General features: G+C 38.8%; 5 protein-coding genes across 11 annotated transcripts in view; 2 read left to right on the forward strand and 3 right to left on the reverse strand.

Moving 5' to 3' along the window:
* st6galnac6 (ST6 N-acetylgalactosaminide alpha-2,6-sialyltransferase 6) overlaps positions 1-2,917 on the forward strand; it is a 7,663-nt gene extending 4,746 nt beyond the window's left edge. For 2 of the 3 annotated variants that reach the window (XM_005798676.3, XM_023338143.1), the window contains one exon: positions 337-2,917. In XM_005798676.3, the coding sequence (XP_005798733.1) occupies positions 337-523 (187 nt within the window). In that variant the 3' untranslated portion in view covers positions 524-2,917. The remainder of the gene's footprint in view (positions 1-336) is intronic. The other variant, XM_023338144.1, reaches the window with a different exon arrangement.
* On the reverse strand, positions 2,802-6,851 carry spout1 (SPOUT domain containing methyltransferase 1). 4 transcript variants are annotated; one of them, XM_023338141.1, is made up of 12 exons: positions 6,760-6,851; positions 6,639-6,678; positions 5,756-5,869; positions 5,520-5,679; positions 5,349-5,438; positions 5,219-5,268; positions 4,343-4,473; positions 4,187-4,259; positions 3,986-4,084; positions 3,794-3,896; positions 3,498-3,645; positions 2,802-3,391 (listed from the first exon to the last, which is right to left on the reverse strand). In XM_023338141.1, exons 1-12 carry the CDS (start codon positions 6,805-6,807, stop codon positions 3,314-3,316), a joined length of 1,134 nt encoding a protein of 377 aa, XP_023193909.1. In that variant the 5' UTR covers positions 6,808-6,851; the 3' UTR covers positions 2,802-3,313. The 4 variants fall into 4 exon arrangements, with proteins under 4 accessions (XP_023193909.1, XP_023193908.1, XP_023193907.1 ...); XM_023338140.1 differs by having other exon boundaries at positions 3,986-4,111; XM_023338139.1 differs by having other exon boundaries at positions 2,802-3,645.
* A 197-nt stretch (positions 6,852-7,048) lies between these two features.
* On the reverse strand, positions 7,049-12,456 carry kyat1 (kynurenine aminotransferase 1). Of its 2 annotated transcripts, none has more exons than XM_023338137.1 (13): positions 12,265-12,456; positions 12,103-12,161; positions 11,142-11,289; positions 10,835-10,984; positions 9,729-9,815; positions 9,509-9,631; positions 9,280-9,400; positions 9,132-9,208; positions 8,968-9,057; positions 8,257-8,443; positions 8,077-8,153; positions 7,892-7,978; positions 7,049-7,795 (listed from the first exon to the last, which is right to left on the reverse strand). In XM_023338137.1, exons 2-13 carry the CDS (start codon positions 12,153-12,155, stop codon positions 7,736-7,738), a joined length of 1,260 nt encoding a protein of 419 aa, XP_023193905.1. In that variant the 5' UTR covers positions 12,156-12,161; positions 12,265-12,456; the 3' UTR covers positions 7,049-7,735. The 2 variants fall into 2 exon arrangements, with proteins under 2 accessions (XP_023193905.1, XP_005798734.1); XM_005798677.3 differs by having other exon boundaries at positions 12,251-12,456.
* A 183-nt stretch (positions 12,457-12,639) lies between these two features.
* surf6 (surfeit 6) lies at positions 12,640-15,665 on the reverse strand. The gene is made up of 4 exons (XM_023338142.1): positions 15,554-15,665; positions 14,696-14,899; positions 14,546-14,616; positions 12,640-14,309 (listed from the first exon to the last, which is right to left on the reverse strand). Exons 1-4 carry the CDS (start codon positions 15,639-15,641, stop codon positions 13,623-13,625), a joined length of 1,050 nt encoding a protein of 349 aa, XP_023193910.1. The 5' UTR covers positions 15,642-15,665; the 3' UTR covers positions 12,640-13,622.
* A 172-nt stretch (positions 15,666-15,837) lies between these two features.
* Positions 15,838-19,036, forward strand: LOC102227414 (surfeit locus protein 1). Its single transcript, XM_005798724.3, has 9 exons — positions 15,838-15,935; positions 16,041-16,101; positions 16,878-17,005; positions 17,109-17,191; positions 17,469-17,660; positions 17,746-17,818; positions 17,963-18,125; positions 18,215-18,296; positions 18,373-19,036. Exons 1-9 carry the CDS (start codon positions 15,858-15,860, stop codon positions 18,437-18,439), a joined length of 927 nt encoding a protein of 308 aa, XP_005798781.2. The 5' UTR covers positions 15,838-15,857; the 3' UTR covers positions 18,440-19,036.
* Positions 19,037-19,234: the final 198 nt, after the last annotated feature.

Genomic DNA, 19,234 nt, shown 5'->3' on the forward strand with positions numbered 1-19,234 from the left:
AGTCTTGTTTGTTTTGTAGTTACTGTTGGTATTGATTGTATTTATTGACAACATTTGTGTAGGTAAGTCATTTTAACCTTTTTTGTATAACCTCTGTATTTAGTGAGACAAATTACTCGTCCAGGGATAACAGATGAAAAACAGTCTTTTTGCTAATTCTGGCGCATTTGCAAAAAAGCTAATCAATGCGCATTGTCCCTACCAAAAAAATTCACAAACTTCATCGAAAAACCATCAGAACTTTAGTTTCTGGTCAGTTCGTCAGGTAATTTCTAATCAAAAATAATTTCCTATCAAATGTTTACCTAAATAATACTGTTATTGCCATCTTTCCAGAAGAAAGCCCGGGTCCAAGAAGATGCCCTACCACTACTACAAACCCAGGGAGTCTGACGAATGTGCAACGTACCTTCAGAATGAAAACAACCGCAGGGGACACCACCATCGTTTCATCACAGAGAAACAGGTGTTTGCCCGCTGGGCCAAGCTGTATAACATCACGTTCACCAGCCCCAAGTGGTGAGACTTGGTGAGCAGCTGTACAGCCAAGAAGCAGACGAGCACAGCGGATTACAAGTTCACGGTGATCTCAAAACGAGGCGTCACAAATGCTTTTATCCGGCAAAGATGGTGAATATATGGGAAATCTTCAGTTAATGATGATGAAGATGTGTGGAAGTGTTTCCATTTCTGATTTCAGGTACTAAACTTGTATGGCTTTTGGAGCACTGTCAATTGTGGTCAGAAAGTTTACACACCAGCGGCATGAATGTCATCAGTTTGAGGTTTAATTTGGAGCATATTTTTTTCCTCAGGGTGAAGGAACTTCACAACAAACTCCTTCCAAGTTTTCTGGCAAATCTGGGTGGAGCCACAGAGTCAGAATTATACACACAAGCTCAAATGTTTACATACACCCTCTGTAGTAACTGCTTGACGCTCCCATGTCATTACATACGTTTTGTAACTGTTAACAAGATCCTAGCATAATGCTTGCTGGATATTCACTCTTTATGCAGAACTGCTATAGTTTGCTTAAAAAGGCAGCTCTGTCCAGGAACTAGGTGCGCACCAATTGCAGTTTTCTGGCCGATCACCGATCTATTAAAAATCCTGACCTGCCGATTGCGATTCTGCCTGATGCCAATTTTTTTTGTCCAAAATGTTGCTAAATGGAGCAAGAAAGTTGTTGAGTTGCCAACAGTGAGATGACTATTGTTAACTGTAAACATATAGATCTGATCTGGTGGGCCAGTCTGCTAGTCAAACCTCTCTCACAGTAGAGCAGAAGAAGATAACAGTTGATATACATACTTTTGCCGAGGTAGATCAAATCAGTGGTTAAGATCAGCTTCGCATGTAAAAATCGGCCGATCGCCGATTTTCCAAAATTGAGGAAATCGACACCGATAAATCTGTGCATCCCTAGCAGGAACCCAACAGATTTAAATAAAGTTTGCACATTTTCAATACTACCGAGGTCACAGCTTTGGGAAGACTCTTCCACAAGGTTGATGTTAGCAAGTTGGCTATTACAAAGTAGGTTTTGATGTGCATTTATTGAATGGTAAAATCCAGGAAAATTGATTCTTAAAAATTCCTTCCACTTTGTGTGTTGGCAGCTAAACAACCCCACATCCTGAGGCTAGACAGTTGGTGCAGTTTGGTTTAAAAGCCTTGCCTTGTCTCATTCTTTGTCTCATCTGCCCGTAAAGCGTTCTCCAGAAAACCTTTGGCTTCTCTAGGTGTTGATTCTTTTTTGGACTGAGTTCATTGGATTGCCCCATTGTTACCAGTATAGGACTATCCAGTAATAAACATGTCAATGCTTGAATGTTTGAAACTATTACAGCCAATCATGATCACTTACTTAATAGTTTGGAAGATTTATATTTAATAGAGTCTAGGAAAAACACAAGTTAGATTTATTTTTTGATAAAATAAATCAGGTTATGTGTGGTAATAATCATTCCACCCTGGAAAAAAAAGGGTAACCTCATTTAAAACCCCAAAATAATCTGTTCATTCCAATGAATGTGTGTGTAAACTTCCTCGCTGCATCTGTGTGCCACATAGTGCTGTCTGACTGAAATTTTGTACATAGAAAATGACTAATTTAAAAGGTTGTACACATCTCTATATTTTTATGTATTTAAATGTTTTCAATGTTGGGAGGATTATATCAGCAAGTTCCTTTAATCCAAAATCATCAAGTGGTTTACGACACAATAATTTAAGTAGTTTTCATCACTGTTGTAAAGAGATCATATTCTAAAATAGCTGCCAAAGACAGATGTCCAATTCAGCCGACAGGCCAATCATAGCGGAGCCTTATGAGACAACACAGCAGCCCAAACACTGTGGTTTAGAGCAGGCGCATGTTGAACTGGACAACATTGTAGTTTTACAACAACCCAGACCTAACTAACTTCAGTTAAATATTTTTGCCACAAGTGGGAACTAATGCATCCATTGACATTTGAAACTGGCCAAAGTTTTAAGTGCATGCAACCAGAATGTATTCCATAAAGGTTTATTTCAGTGCTTTATTCAGTTCAAGAAATTAGAAGGGAGGTTTAGTTGGAGGATTGCATTTTCTAACCATATTGCCTGATGACCATTCTTGTGCTTTAGTTCTTCAAATCCAGTCATGTTTTGCTGAAAGTCATTTGTTGGTTATGAAAAGTGTGATTTTTATCTGGTATCAAGTATCAAAATCCAATTAAATATTAAAATTATGGTGATATAAGAGACAGAAATAATTGTTTTTAACCACTTTCAGAACAGAGAAGGCAGATATCTTTTTTTTTTTTGTCTTTCATTTTTATGTGACTGGTAAAGAGCAGCACTTCATACTACTGTAAATTATGTTTGCACCACAAAGATTATATCCATAATAAAGGAAGAATTTGCTGCAGACTGTATTAACTTCGCTTCAAATTTTCTTTTTAAGATGCATGTCTACCATCCAGACAACCTCCGAATGAATGTGCAATGACTGTTAGCCTGAAAACATGAGATGCATTCAAGGAGATTCTTGTGCAAGGTACTGAAGCTCAATTTAGAATTGATCATCTTTTCTCTGTGCAGATATATTTTGGGTTCTTGCTCAAAAAATTTAAAACTTCAGTGTGTTTTGTTTTTGTTTCAGAACTGTTCATCAAAGCATTGTTAAGACAGACAACGCACAAACCATGTTCAGTTTCCACTGCATAACAGAGAAAAAAAACTTAAGACTAGTCAATTAAGTCGATGTCTATTTACAGAAGGTAATTCTCAGATATGCTACACAAAGATGTGTTTACAGTATTTTTCATGAACTACTGGAATCTTCTGAAAAAGCAGCTGTGATCTTCTGTCTCAGTGCTGCCATGGAGATTAGAATAGCTTCCTGTTAATAGAAAGATTAAATTACAATACTGAGCGAAAATGGAAACTTTGTCATTATGTTTACAGTGCAGTTGGCTTCTCTTTATCCGTCTATTTTCGCATTTTACCTCTGTTCTAATGGTTCTGCTGCCCTGATCTGGACATGTATTAAGGTAGAGGTCAAACAAGACGCTGGGGTCGGTCACATCCAGGTTTTGGTCTGCATCCAGGCTGGCTTCCAAACCCTGAAGACCTCCAAAAACCACCAAAAGGTGCCTGAAGAGGGGATGGAGGGAATGTCACTAATTGGCAGGATGTTAACACTAAATACTGTAGACGATTGACAAATAAATTTACATGCAAGCATGCTGATTTTAAAGCACATGGCCAACTGACCTAATCATTTAAAGAGCTTTAAACCTACTTGAATGGTGACAGAATGACTTGGTCCACGCTGCTGCCTCTCTCTGAGGTGCCAGCTGTCAGGTCATACCCTTCTTTAAAGGGACTCTCAGTGAAAACTGAACCTGCAAAAAACAGCCAGCAGCAAGAATTTTTCTACACGTTTTACAGGATTTAAGTCACAGGATTTAAAAAGAAAAAAAGAGGCACATACTCAGGCAGGATGCCAGGCGGACCGTGTACCCCCAGTAGAGACCACCTTCTGTTCTGGGAACATGAGGCGCCACGACGACACCTTTATAAAGTCTGCTTTCTGTGCACGCACACACATGGACAAACACTGAACTGATGTTCTATTTGTGTTACACTGCAATGGATGAATAAAGTACAGCATACTCCAACGGGGAAAACCTACCTTGATTCTGTGTCTTAGTAAGTTTCACTGTAACTCGCAGATCTGGCTGAAGTTGTTTATCAATCCGCACGTCCTGGAGACAGCATTTGATAACACAGTCAGACCTGCTTAATCTCTCACTTACCAAATTCAGACTAACAGTTGTGTCAAAGTCACCTTTCTCATTCCGCAGTTCACCAACGAACCCTTTCCTTGTTTCGGCGGCTTGTTGAGGACTCTTCCTTCCCGGTACTCTGACTCTTCGTCTATCCTCATGTGATGAGGACTGTCCAGAGGATTAAGCAAACCTAGTGGAAAATAACATGGACTGACTTGAAACAATGTTGTTTTTGCACTTTTACTATAATTCCAATTCAGTTTTTGTCACTAGTGTTAGAGGTTTAAACAGAAAAACCCTCTGACAGATAATCTAACAAAAACCCTCTTTCCTTGTAGTTCTACAAGCCTAAACAACCATCTATGCATGTGTGCATTTATGAATCCATCTAACTTGACACACATCTCTCCTTTCATCTGTTTAATCCTAGCAAGTAGCTCTGCCTGCATCTTCCATATTTTTCCTTCATCTATTCACTTATGAATCTCTCCTCCCTATTCAAGTATTTGTCCTTTGGCTTGCTATTCATTTAGAAATGTACAGGCATCCTAAATAAAGGCTGACATTGATATAAATATCTGCACTGAATGTTTGAATTTATACTTTAAAATGCCCCACAAACGGACTGTATGGAATTCAATCATGTAAATAATTCAGATGTTTTTAAACCATCAGAAAGTTGAAGGCTTTCAACTTTTACTAAACACACACTAAACTGGTGTGTTTAGTTGATCCACATCCAGAGGAAATTTTGTACTATACAAGTAGGTTTCATTGTTGGCAACAGTCAGCATATGTTTAACAGAAACAGTCTGCTGTTGTGCTGTTTGGGTTGGCCATCTCACATCTGTCTACAAGACACCTACAATCTCAGACCTTTACATATGGTAAATTCAAAATAAATCACTTAAAAATTATCATGGTTTTAAAATTACCTGCATATTGTAAGTCTTTGTGCACTGGGAAGAACCACTTGCGCAAATACCTGGTGGAGAACAGGAGCCATACGTGACAAATCGAGGAGTAAACAGCAATAGTTACTGATCTAACCGTTTCCACACTTACTGCGGACACTCCATGTACTGAAGGATTCTGGCAAGCTGAATACATGCATGGCCCTTCTTTCCAACACCTTTGAATTCTCCTTCGACACTCCTGGAGCAAAAACAGCATCACTTGGTATTCTGATGGTGCAAATAGTATTTACACTAAATGTTTTCCTCCCGGACCGCTTACTTGACATCTTCCCCCTGCTCGTCGAACACGACGATCTCGTCGACGTTGAACACGACGCAGGCTCGGGCGATCTGTCCCGCCAGGTACGTCCGGAGCTCAGGGGACTGAGCGTTGTCCAGGACGGAGCCCGGAAGGGCCACGCTCACCGTGTAAGCTCGACCTGAAAAACACGTCCCCGTCTGTTTACGGCTACCTGAGCCAATAATAACTGATAATCACTAAATGACGACTATTACCTTTTTTACTCTGGCTTTCCTCCTGCTCTGCTCTTTCTGCAGTCTCTTGCTGTTTCTGCTTCTCCAACCGTTTGATGAGTTTAGCATTTTTCCACTGCTTGTGTTTCTCCTTTACTGTTAGGGACAAAAACAGTTTACAGTTATCTTAGAATTACAATACAGATCATTTTTAAGATAATTTATTTCAATGAAATATATTTTGACAGGTTTATGTGCCAAAATTGAGCTTCTTTAAGTCGTTGTCTCAGAAGATCCTACACCAACATATGACAGAAGACGTTTTATTCTCTATAGCATGATAGAAGACATCACTTTGATTTCTACTAGAATTCTGAGGTGTACAGAATAAAAGGGAATGGTGGGAAAACAGTACCTTGTGGCACTCCTTAAGAGCAAACAACCTCACCTGAAAGCTACACGAGGCTAAATGGTAGAGGAAAATATACATGGAAATGGTCTAATAAGTCTGACAGTTCCTAAATCTGTTAATCAGTTATTTTATAATATCAAAACGATAAACACCCATCAAACAAATGCTAAGCTACAAATCAACCATACGTTTAACATTATGCACTTTATATATCGTTTTACCCATTTGTGTAAGGAATGGATCCTATTATTTAGAAATGAATTGCCTCAAATAGCTTTGACCTCATATTCTGCTGTTATCCATTTCATCTTTACTGACATGAGTTCAAACTTGTGGCGCTTGATGGTGCTACTTCAAGTGACTTGAGCATCTTAAGTCTTGTATAATAAAACGTGGGCTATGCGTATTATCACAGCTAGAGTATTCCAGATAATGCTAAACCAATGTTTCCTAGTCTGCCACTAGTGAAACCTAGTGAACATGCAGCTGTTAGCACAGTTAGCTTCTACTCACATTCTGCTTTCCTTTTCTTCCAGGGAATCTGGTCCCCGAACTGAAATAAATTAGGCATACATTAAAACAGATGACAATATCAATGACTCACACTAACGTGTTAATTATATTATATCAGTACCTGAGAGGACGGAGGTTTAGGTCTTTTCTCTGCACTATTGGTCGACATTTTTCAACATCTACAGTCAATATCTACACGTGGGTTTATTTACTTCCGGGTTGACTTCCGCATAAAATAAAAGTCGAATCAGTTCTTCTTCTTTGATGTGTTTTGGTTGTTGGCAAACGACACAATTGGTGTATTACCGCCACCGACTGGTATGGAGTGTCGACCAGAACATCACTCAAGAATTAAATTCTATTATGTCGAATCAATTCACTTAAACCTCGACCAAATAAAGAAAATGTAGTTTATTAGCAAATTGACTTTATTTCTATTGCGATTGGTTGACCAGCTTAGTCAGTCTTACATGTTTATGGTTAATTTAGTGTGCAGCAGTGTGCCGATAAAACAGATAAAACACAGGGAGTCATACACACATAACAGTGCTTTTAACATCTTTAAGGGGAATAATTATTTAACATTTATAGAACAGAATTGGAATTCTTTGACAAAAATGTAATTAAAACATACAGTTTGCAATAGACACATTTTTCCCCTTTTTTGTTGGAAAAAAGTATTTGTGTAGTTGATACATTTTAAAAAACTAAGGATGCTAAATAGGACATGCATTCATAAAATTAAAAATATGTAACAATTGTTACAGATTGTGCAAGTATGTAACAATCTGAAACTCTAGCATTCAACATCCTCTCAAAAAAATACAAAAAGATCAGCGACAAAAATAACTAGAATCTCCACACAAGTAATTGTCGAAAAACAATGAGTGAAATCACTTAGCAGCTATAATCATCACAAGCATAATGTGAACACAGAACAACTGTTTGCTGAATGCTTTATTAAACTTTCAGACCAGATGAGTGGTGTGAAAAACTTTGACCGAGGACAAACACAAACATAAACATGATTCCTGAACAGTTTTCCTGAGGAGGCTCAGTAGGTTGCTCTAGAAAACATGGATGATGGACGGTAAATTTCATTCTTTTTGACTCCACTTTCTTAAGATCTCTTCCGCCGCTTCCAGTGTGGAGTCTTCCTGTTTAAAGAAAACACAACAAAATTTTTCTGATTGAGAGCATTGACAAGTGAAAAAGAAAAGACCATCAGTTTTGATCAAAGTGGCTGTATTTACCTTAACGAAACAGAAGCGGATGTATTTGTCAAACTCTTTGCTGTGTTCTGGACTGAAGAAAGCAGAGACTGGGATTGTCGCTAAGCCCTTGATAAAAACAAATAAAAAAATTAGGTACTAAAAAAATTGTGAAAAAAACAAAAACAAACATATGAATTTTTTAAATAATATCTACTAGACTTTACCTTTTCCTTAATCAACCATTTGACAAATCTAAAATCGTAACTTTCGTTCTTGGTGCTCTCATCATTTAGATCCACATCTGTTCAAAAGGAAGAAAAGACTCAGGTAAACATCATTAGGAAGCCCAAATAAACGCCCGCCGGATGCAAAGCGTCCAGCTTAGATGTTTGCTTGTCACTCACGGACAGAGGAGATGTCTGTGATCATGAAGTATCCTCCCTCTGGCATGACTGGCTGCAGGCCCACACTACGCAGACACGAGGCCACCTTCTGCCTCTTTTGGTGCAGCATCGCAGGCAGCTGCTGGAAGTAGCTCTCTGGAGTCCCGAAAAGCTCATACTCGCGGTCGAATCCGTGGGATACGGCTTCCTGGGTGACAACGGGATGAGTGGAGAATTTAAAGAAACGCTAGAGATACGAATAATGCTAGAAATATTGTTTTTATAAACAGATTTTTTTTAAAGGAACTTTCAAGACGTTTCTGATGGAAAAGGACACAGGCATCTCTCAAAAGATGCTTGTGTCAACTTCATCCAACTTCATCCACTTCATTCAAGTTCCATCCACATTCTGAAGACATGCTGCAACCAATGTACAGCTAACTCCTTCACAGGGAAACTTGGAAGTCAATGCTGTCCAGCATGTTGTAGATAAGCCCGTGCTCCAACACAGGCTAACTAAAGGGATAAATGATCCCTCAAACTTACTATGTTCTGTAGTTACCTAATAAAAGATTAATTTATTCAAAGTGGGAGTGTTGAAGCGGAGGGAAAGGGGGGCAAAAACATACAGGGCCCAAGGCCTCAATTACTAAAACTCAACATTATTGCTTTGAAGAAATTAGTAAGCTGCTGTATGTCATCATATGGAGCAATGTTTGTCCATGAAGTTACCTGAGCTGCTGTTGCACAGTGATACACCGAGTTCTGATGGATGATTTTCATGTGTTTGATAAGTTTTCCTGAACTTATAGCCCAGCCAACCTAAAACCAGAGATAGTATTAATTACAAAACAATTAACAGCAGAAACTCTAAATGACAACAGCCTGTGTCTTACCTTCCAGCCAGTAGCACTAAAGGTTTTCCCAGCACTGCCCACTGTTATGGTTCGTTCCCACATCCCAGGAAGGCTGGCTGTCAGAAACACAAGCGGCTGATGAATGTGTGTTTGATGAGGTTGAGTCGAAGTCGTGCTCGTGTCTCACCTATCTTTATGTGCTTGGCTCCGTCGTAAGTGAGCCACTCGTACACCTCGTCGCTGAAGCACAGCAGATCGTGTTTAATGCACAAGTCGGCAATCATCTGCAGTTCCTCAACCTTGTAAACCTGTAAACCCAGAACTCACTCATTACGTTTATTTTTTCACCTCCGTGTTGAAAGGGATGTTTGCGAAGAGCTCGGGTTTCCTAGCAGAGTGGGCATCATAAATCCCACCTTGCCTAAAGGGTTGTTGGGAGTGTTGATAACGATGGCTTTTGTGCGGGGAGTGATTTTGCTGGCGAGCTCCTCAGCAGACAGAACCCAGTCTCCACTTGACAGGACGGTGCTGCCCCCTTTCTACGGTTAGTGGCAAAAACAAAATGTCTCTCACATGTCAAACAAGAGCGTCCAAAGGAGCTCAGAGACATCAGGTCCTTCAGATTTAATCATTTACCGGTCTCAGCGGCACATACACCGCGGTCCCTCCCGCCATCAGAACCATCGGCTGGTAGCAATCAAAGAACGGCTCCACAATTATCACCTGAAGGATAAAATCCCATCAGTTGTGGTTCATAACAAAAACATTTCTACAGATATTTATTTACACAACACCTAGCACAAGTAATAATTCTCCTTATACTTGTAATCTGTCGTTTTTAAAAAGTCTGACAGCTAAAAATCTGATGAATCAGTTCTTCCTACTCAATACTTCGCTCAATTAAAGCCATAATCTGCACAAGCCACAAGTTTAGCTTGGGCTTAGTTAGATTGGATGAGGAATATTTGTGAATATTCATTTTCAAGTCTTCCCAAAGATTCATCAGATTTATGTGTGGACTTTGACTAGATCGTTCTGACACAATGATATGCTTTAATCTTGTGGTTACGGTTGTATGTTCAGGGTTGTCGTAAGATGACCTTTATGTGATCATACTGAACAAAAGCATTACTCTGAAAAGAAAAACTTACAATTAGCTGAATAGATCACACACACACAACAGTTTAAACCAATTGTGTATTGAGGATGCAGTGTTAGTTTCCTCATGACAGCATTTCATTTGAAGGACAAAGTTTAGTTTTGGTCTCATTAGACAGGAGAACCTTTTTCCACATGGATTTCCTACTTACCTAAAAAAAACAGGACCTTCATAGGACCTATTAGTTTTTTGGGAATACATTTTTTTAACCTGCTCCTTTTCTTTAGGATTTTGTTAAGTCCTACCCTGATTTAAACTTCACAATAATCTTCATCTCGTGTTTATGGTACAGTACTGCCTCTGGCAAACCTCAGAGGCCTTCACAAAACAGCTATACTTTCACTAAAATTAAATTCTGTGCAGGTGAACTCCACTAATTTTGGAACTTCTGAAGGCAACGGGGGTCAACAGAGTAAAAAGAGCCTCAATTAAAGTGAATTTCTTTTGCATAAAATACAGTTTTAAACCAATTTTCTGGATACAGATACATTTTCAGGGTGCTGTGCATATAAACCTGAGAGTAATCTAATTGCTGAATCATTCAAACATACAGAAAATGTAAGGGTCACAAAAAGGGCCATACTTCATCTCCATCATCAATCAGAGCCTGAAATGCACAGAAAAGAGCCTGATAAGCTCCAACTGTGACCAAGACGTCTTCAAAGGGGTCGATCTCCTGCCCAACGATCCGGCTGAAGAATTTAGCGAGGCTTTTTACCAGACGAGGATGGCCCTGTTCGACAGAAAGTGAAACAAATAAAAATCCCTTCCCCTTTTAACATGTGATTAACAGCTGAAAATTTCCAGACAAATACCAAAATTCTAAGCATGTTTGTTTTTCAGCCTCTACAGATCGACAGTCATCAACCTAAGCTAACATTTCTGCTTACAAAAGCTCTGGTATACTGGTGCATCTGGGGTCCTCCGCTCACAGCCTTACAGAAAGCATCCTGAACAAACTGCGGCGGGGAGAAGTCGGGAAATCCCTGTCCGAGGTTCACAGCTTTGTAATCTGCGGCCAGCTGTGTGAATTCAACCCTGTTGGTGCAAAACAGGTCAAGCAGTGTTCATTTTTTAACAGATTATGACGTTTTACAGCGTAATACGTAGAAGATCTGTTCATTATTTACAGCCATATCAGTTTTGAGTCTCTGTCGTTTATTCGTGTTGTCCGTCTTGGTGGTTTAATTCAGAGAAATTATAAATAAATACATTTAAAAAAGGATAAAAAAAGAGGTGAAATAAAAAGTAATTGTCTAAGTATAACTGTATGATTACCATTAGTCAACACTTTGCTTTTAAAAACAATCTGAGATCAGAATTACTCTAGGAACACATTTCTTTCTGCTACAGTTGCTGTCCTGACATTTATATCAGGTAAAGACTTTTCTCATTACCATCTTCGAGGTTGTACATTCACGGGACTTTGACCCTTTCAGTGTTCCGCCTTCTGCTCCGCCAATCAGATGGCTCTTTTAACTCATCAGTGGTTTAAAACGTTTCTGAAATCTAATATTGTTCTGAAGTATAACATTATTTGCACGGTTCTTACAAATATTAGCCCATGAATACCTGTTTACTAATACCCAATTCGTTTGTATTTTACATATTAACGTATAATTTCACGTTGGAGTGAATAAATTAGAGCTGAATCGAAAGATGCAAGGTGATTCATTATGAGTGACAGGTCGCATAATACTCACTTAGTCGTCCACAAGTATTGACATGATCAGGCAAAACGGTATCGTTTGTACCACACGATAAATTTGTGTTCTTTTAATAATTTTGTTACTCTTCTTTCATGCATGCAGTAGTTTGATATCAATTATGAGTTTACTCATAATTACTCACCAAACGTTCTTATCCACACCGATTGTTCTGCTCGCATAAAGTCGTCTGGCCATGATTAGCTGAAATAAATGCATATTTTAAATCCTCCACATAGAAATATGCAAAACATATCGTAATTGCTTCCTTTGATAAGTAAAGAAATGCTGACCTTATGATTCTGACCTAAATTAGGACGAATCAGAGTCAAATAAGGAGCCAAAATCCTGATTATTCCCATGAATGGCTGCACATTATTCCAGACAGCATAGCATCGACGTGAAGCTGAAAGATTCAAACTTTCTCAGACACTCCGGTGCTGACAGGAGTACAGCTGCATCAGCAACTTCGCTTCGACCTTCTTGGTTTTGTTTTTGCTTCCTTTGTGGGCGGAGACAAACATTGGCCCCGCCCATCAAAAGGCGCGCGCAGCCAGGTTCAGCACCAGGTTATTGCTAAAAAAAATCTGTTTAAAACGTGAAAGTTAGGCTTGAGTTCAGACACGGACCCCTAAAATCGACAAAAAATGTTAGAATATTCAGATTCAAAAAATACTTTATTGATCCCAAGGGAAATGAAGTCACATTTTTTCTTTTATAAAGATGTCATAAAGTCTTCAAGTGAAGACGCTTTGTTGTTGTATGACCGTCTCATAAAGAAGATGCTCAAGATTGCCCATCATTTTTTTTGATTTTATGAAGGATCCTTCTTTGCACAATAATCTCCATCCAGAGGTTCAACAGTAGTTCCCAGATTGAGTAATAAAAGGTGCGGTGAGCATTTTTTCTTTTTACTTTTTTCAGCTACACCAACACAGAAGACGAGATGGTGTAGCACTTTAATGACACCACCAACAGCTGGCTATGGGAAGTGTAGCACAGGCCTCCTATACATCTTCCACATAGAAATCATAGACTTTTCAGGTCTTACATTTCTAGAGCTCTCAATGTATTATTTCATCATCTAAAATACAAAGTTTACATTTAAGTAATGGCAGATTGTTCTACAGCAGGCTGACCGAACAAACAAAAAAAAAAAAGGGACACAATGAAGGAATTAAGAAAACTCTTAAATAAATGCCACATCAAGTTATCAACTTGTGGTAATTTTATGGCAATTTTCAAAAACAATTTGTCAAAGTCTCACTTATTTATTTGGAATGTTTACACTTTTGAGATTCACTGCAGCTTCCAGACTTGTGCACATTTGATTCAAGTGGAAACTTAATATTTATCACCAACAATGAAATGGTTTAGAAAAGAAGTCAGTCGAGCGCCAACTATGTACAAGCCAACTTTGTTAAGGTTTAATTTTCGAACATTTTTGAAACCCAAGAACAAAACTTTTAAGTACATGTGAAATATTATACACATATGTATATGTAGTATGACAAAACAAAAGCAAAGAGGCTTTATTTAGACAATAACTCCTTTACTTTTGTTAAAATAAACATTTCACAGCAAGATTTCACTGATATTCAGCACATGCAAAAATGCAATTTTATTATGGAGCACGCTGTATATCACTGCTGAGCTTCTCTTCCTCTAAACTGCTGCTTTCTTCAAGTCCTCGGGCAGCACTCTGCCCTTCTTCCTCGCTCTGTTCTTCCTCTTCTCCATTTTACTCTGCTTTTGTTTCTGGAGGTTCTTCCTCCTCTTGTCCTGTCTTTGCTGCATCTTCTCAATCACGTGCTCGCTTCGATTATTCCACTTCTTCTTCCTCTGCGCACGCCTCTTCTCCTTCCTCTTCAAAGAGGCGCGCAGTTGGTCTTCGTCATCCTTGATCTTGATGCCCTCGGCCTTGTAGAGCATGTTGGTCCATTTGATCTTGTTTTCCATCTCTGAAGCCTTCGCCTCGTCCTTCTCTCTCAGCCGCTCCAGCTTCTCTTTGCGAGCCTCCACTCGGCTCAGAAGCTGCTTGTAGTTCTTCCCAGTCAGTGGCGTTATTTTACCTTTTTCGCCCCTTTTCTTCTCAATTTTTGCCTGAATTTTGGTTTCATAGCCCTTGTCCACCGTCTCTACTTTGTTAAAAACAACAGCCGATGTCACCCTTTTATCCGCGGCAGGAGCAATCGGTTCTTCTTTTATCTCCGCAGGCTGTTCCTGACCGCTTTCTTCTGCAAGTTTCTTCATCAGAAACTCTTTCCTCTTCCTCTTCTTGCGCTCCCGTTCCATCTTTCGCTTTGCGCGCTTTGCCTTGACGGCTTCTGATAATGCATCCTGTGGAGCTCCCTGTTTAAAGGAGCAGGGCTGTTATTACTCCAACAACGAGGAAAATCAAGAAGGAAATGTTTTTGTACATATTTTTAACCAGAAAAAAAAAAAAAGACAGAAAACAGAATCATATAAAAGTCTCTCATTATGTCATCTAATATTCATCTGTGTGCTTTACTTTGCACATGAACAAACTTCTAATTAACTATTACACTGCCTGGCTTAGACTGAAGGCTGCATTCAGGGCTACATACCTGCCCTCTGGACTCTTCAATCTTCTCATGGAGTCTTTTGCGCAATGCATCCACAGTGGAGAAGCTTGTGTCTGCACATCAAAATAAGATTAAGTGAGGACATTATTGAAATTGTTATTGAATCTCTCATAAAACCTTCTGTCCCCGCACCTTTAGGTGTGTGCAACGTGCTTCCGTTCAAACTTTCAGTAGTTGATTTTGTCTTCCCAAGGCTTTTCGGAGCTGCTGGAGTAGGATTAGGCTTCTGTTGGGGTTTGGGAGTCTTATCAGTGCTGTTCTCTTTCACATTCTTCTTCTTTAGTTTCTTTTTCTTCTTGCTTGGAGGATCGGCGTCACTTTTACCCTTGAAATGAACTAAACAGAGATAAACAAAAAATAATGATAATTTCCTACTTTAACTGGAATACAAAACATTTAATGTTTACAGAATGCCGAAAATTTCCAAAACGCAAAGCAGAGTTGTTGTTTTTTTGCTGATTATAAGTCACAGGCCTACCACAAAATGGCCAAATAAGCTTAAAGTGATTGGAGAAATGCATTTGGCTTTTGGCATATTTTGCCACTTTCCAACCACAAACCTCAATGTCTATTACTTCCTTATTAATATCTATTTTACGTGATAAAACAACATCATAAGTCTTCTCATCCTTATAAACAAAACTAAACGTTGCTTTTAATCTCCGCATTTGTCTGCCCACGTTCTTCGGAAAATTTGAATAATCTATGATTAAAGATTGTTTTAACAGTTTAGTGCAGATAAATGGATTACAAGCAATACCAAATTAAGGCACATAATCTTGATATTTTAAATTTTGCTTCATAGAGCTAAATAACTTCTACACAGCGCCACGTGTGGTAAACTATGGTAATGCATACAAAATTAATGACATGCTTCGGACTTAACGAGCCTTTTGAGGCAATTATACACAAGTCATATCAGTAGATAGTGCAATTTAAAAATGTTTGTATATATAGTCAAGTCTTAATAAGTTTATAGGGCTGTATTACCAAAAGCATTCTTCTTTGGCTCCTCTCTCTGAGAAATGACTTTCCTTGCAAGTTTCTGAATGTAAGAGTCCTTCGCGGCGAGGTCCATGTCTTCACCTAAACCGAGGTTCCGTACTGAATCAGCTGATTATACAGTCAGAAATAAACATCTGGATTAAAAATATACGCACATTTCTGCACACACGTGGATTGAAAACAAACGGGACGAAGTGACGTTGAACCCGGATAGAGTAACACCAAAAGTCCTCCCCCGACGCGTCCTAAACAAGTCAGTTATGTAGCTGGTGTCGGCTTGTTTTCGTCAATGTTTTCACCCAACATGGCTTCTCTGAAATCCCTGCTGGCTTTCTCCAACAGGCTTCTGCCGACATTAAGGAAGCAGGCAAGTTTCTGTTCCATATTTATAACTTTATTCTCCAGTGAACGTGTAAAAATGTCATGCTTGCCTGTAGAAAAGTGAGTTCAGTCTGGTTTTGCGTGCTTGCAGACTCCTGCCACTAACATCAAGAGGACTTTCTTCCTCCCAGCACTCTTCAAACGCGCAGACGGTATGTACGAACTTAGAGTCCAGAAAAAAAGTCTACCAGAACATGAACACTTAGTTTTTATTATTATTTAGAAATTGTGGAGTGCTCATTACTTTTACAAATTTAGAGCACACTTAGAAAGTCCAGAGGATACTTACTTACACTTATCTAGATACCCAGAACAGGGATTAGAGCTTAGAATCCAGAAAAACTACCTTAGCAACTACTTTTTACACTCCTATTCGTCCAAACCAGAAAAGGAAAGAAAAGGATACTTACTTATACTTATCTACCAATCTTGAATAGGAGTATCTAGTTTATACACTTTTGATCAACATTATTAGCTTTTTCTTCTTTTGCTCTTTCCGTTGGTTTATTTTGTTTGTATTTCCTTTTAATTCCTTGTATTGTATTTGTATTGCCTTGCTGCTGAAACTGTGCAATTTAAATAAAATTACCTTTACCTTTAGTTACTGTCTCTAGTCTAGTCGTATAATGATGAACTTGCATAACATGTACTGAAAATTGAGCGACTTTTAATGATGTTATGCATGTGTTTATTCATAGTATTTGATCAAATATTTACTTTAACTTTTAATTGACCTGTTTATTTATTTACATTATTATATAGTCCAATTTATTTTAATGTATTCAAACAGCTGTTTATCTGTATTTATCAAACTACCCATTTTAAGTTTTGCCAATTTATTGAGCTGGTTATACATCTAGTTTTGCATGAGTTCTGTTTAAGCATTTCAGTTTACTGGAAAAGTGTCTTTGTCGCTGTAAATGTCCAGGCGGGTTTGTTGTCTGTGGTCGAAAGTGCAGTTCTACTGCAGCCAATGCAGAGAAAAGCGAGGACGCCTTCCTGAAGTGGTTCCTGCTGCTCATCCCTGCAACCACCTTTGGCCTGGGTACATGGCAGGTACAACTTGATCCTAAATGAAGGATGTATTCCTTTTGCTTTGCTTCGTCAGTGAAATTAAGGTGTAATTTGTGTTGGCTCAGATTGTTTCCTTGTTCTAAAGGTGAAAAGGCGTCAGTGGAAGATGGGATTGATCGATGAACTGAGACGCCTCACCACAGCGGAGCCTATTCCTCTTCCTCCTGAGTTAGTAACTGAACTCACTTTCTTTGCAAACACTAAGGATTAAACTGAGAAAACACTTGATTTTTTAATGGTTTTGTTAAAACCTGGATTTTATGAAGAAAAAAAAAGCACCAATACACACCAAAAAAATTACCATCATGCCAAAATACAACTTCTTTCTTACCCAACTTGAGGGTAAAGTAACCTTCTTCTTTGGGATGCTAACAAAGTACTCTTCTGCATGAACTGTATTCATTGTTGGGAAGGTATTCTTGTCATTTCAATCTCTGGATCTTAGTCCTCTTGAAGTGAACAAGCTGGAGTATAGAAGGGTGAAAGTGCGCGGGCACTATGATCACTCTCAGGAGCTGTACATCATGCCCCGCTCCCCTGTCAACCCAGAGAAAGAGGCCAGGGAGGCAGGAAGCCTGTCCTCGAGTGGAGAGATTGGAGCAAACGTCATCACCCCTTTTCATTGCTCTGACCTTGGGTAAAAATGATAACAGCAAACTAATAAGGTACAACTACATTATACAGGATCTAACTGATGTTGTATGCTGTTCATGCCACTGCAGCATCAAAATCCTGGTCAACAGAGGATACGTACCAAAGCAGAAAATACGACCGGAGACCAGAATGAAGGGGCAGGTTAGTGTTTTAAATTGGGTTACCAATCAAAGGCCGACAGGGTTTATACAACTTTACTCTTCCTTGTGATGAGGTTTTATTCACAAAATTAAATCTTTGTATAAGAAACATTAGCCCAGTTTTAACTTTGCTAATTTTTTGTAGGTGGAGGATGAGGTGGAGGTGGTGGGGGTCGTCAGGCTGGCGGAAACACGCAAACCTTTTGTACCAAACAACGACGAAGAGAGAAATCGCTGGCATTACCGTGACCTGGAGGCCATGTCTCGCATCACTGGGGCTGCTCCCATCTTGATCGACGCCGACTTCAGTAAGAACTTGAGCTGTAGTGAGAGCAGAGTTCAACCCCTCACACATTAGCAACACATTTACTAATTCAAAGGGGTTTGTGTGACACAGAAAGCACTATTCCAGGGGGACCAGTTGGAGGACAGACCCGGGTCACACTAAGAAATGAACACATGCAATATATCATAACTTGGTATGTTAGAGCCTCTTCGCTTAGATATGACAACTAGTTATTGATGACTTATTGCATATCCCTTTTTCTTTTCCAGGTATGGTTTGTGTGCAGCTACTTCCTACATGTGGTATGCAAAGTTCATCAAGAAGATTAAAATGTAATCATGTATCACTGAAAATTATGTTACAGCAATTCTTGAAGATGTTGACTATCAATGCATTACTGCCCATGTACTCAAGAATACAAATGAATACCTTATGAGCATTTTTTGTTGCAAAGTTGAAATTTTATCTAGCAAAACAATTATGCTAGGTGATTCTGAAATTCAAAAGGTTGTTATAAAAGTATAGTTTCTGTATGTCCAGGTAACTTCCATGGTAGACATTTTAGGATTATTGCTTAAATGTAACATTGCATTACAAAGGATAGAACCTGTTCTGCACATCTCCAAAAGGAATGAGCTGGTAGAAAATTTATGAATTTTTACTACTAAAAAATAATGCAGTTCCTGGAGATTTTTTTCTAGTCAGCAACTTGTAATTTTAAATATCCCCTGTATTGGTATTGCTCAGCAACTGGCACACAGAATACACTATGGATACTTTAAATCTTAAAATTAGCACGGAAAATATGAACATGTAGGACTGTTTAACATTGTAAAATCCTGCTTTATAACACCACAAACCATATAGACCTAACAAAACCAGTTGCAAAGCCTCTAGCTGCAGGACATTCCATTAAAATGTTTTAAAATGGAACTTGCTTTAAGTTAAAATTCACTAACCTCTCTCTCCATGGAGTCAACTCAATCACTTTTCAGTGGCTTTGTTACACCATAAGATGCATCTTTTAGGATCCAAACGGCTCATTTAATATTTGCAAGGTTACTACAAAATTCCTGATCAAATCAACTTTCACAATATTTTAGATGCATATTCAAACATGTAGAAAATATT

This window comes from Xiphophorus maculatus, chromosome 8, assembly GCF_002775205.1.
Source record: "Xiphophorus maculatus strain JP 163 A chromosome 8, X_maculatus-5.0-male, whole genome shotgun sequence".
Lineage (NCBI taxonomy): Eukaryota > Metazoa > Chordata > Actinopteri > Cyprinodontiformes > Poeciliidae > Xiphophorus > Xiphophorus maculatus.

Excerpts from the sequence above, each read along its gene's own strand:
- spout1 (XM_023338138.1), bottom strand. The coding sequence starts at position 6,807 with ATGTCGACCAATAGTGCAGAGAAAAGACCTAAACCTCCGTCCTCTCAG. Across the intron at positions 5,269-5,348 it reads CAGTACATGGAGTGTCCGCA|GTATTTGCGCAAGTGGTTCT; the intron begins GTAAGTGTGGAA and ends GTTCTCCACCAG. Across the intron at positions 3,897-3,985 it reads CCGCCTGGCATCCTGCCTGA|GTTCAGTTTTCACTGAGAGT; the intron begins GTATGTGCCTCT and ends TGTTTTTTGCAG.
- kyat1 (XM_005798677.3), bottom strand. The coding sequence starts at position 12,319 with ATGGGAATAATCAGGATTTTGGCTCCTTATTTGACTCTGATTCGTCCT. Across the intron at positions 9,209-9,279 it reads AGCCAAGCACATAAAGATAG|CCAGCCTTCCTGGGATGTGG; the intron begins GTGAGACACGAG and ends TGTTTCTGACAG. Across the intron at positions 7,796-7,891 it reads TCCGCTTCTGTTTCGTTAAG|GAAGACTCCACACTGGAAGC; the intron begins GTAAATACAGCC and ends TTCTTTAAACAG.
- surf6 (XM_023338142.1), bottom strand. The coding sequence starts at position 15,641 with ATGGACCTCGCCGCGAAGGACTCTTACATTCAGAAACTTGCAAGGAAA. Across the intron at positions 14,900-15,553 it reads GCCAAAGAAGAATGCTTTTG|TTCATTTCAAGGGTAAAAGT; the intron begins GTAATACAGCCC and ends ATCTCTGTTTAG. Across the intron at positions 14,310-14,545 it reads TTGAAGAGTCCAGAGGGCAG|GGAGCTCCACAGGATGCATT; the intron begins GTATGTAGCCCT and ends TCCTTTAAACAG.
- LOC102227414 (XM_005798724.3), top strand. The coding sequence starts at position 15,858 with ATGTTTTCACCCAACATGGCTTCTCTGAAATCCCTGCTGGCTTTCTCC. Across the intron at positions 16,102-16,877 it reads ACTCTTCAAACGCGCAGACG|GCGGGTTTGTTGTCTGTGGT; the intron begins GTATGTACGAAC and ends GTAAATGTCCAG. Across the intron at positions 18,297-18,372 it reads ATGCAATATATCATAACTTG|GTATGGTTTGTGTGCAGCTA; the intron begins GTATGTTAGAGC and ends TTTCTTTTCCAG.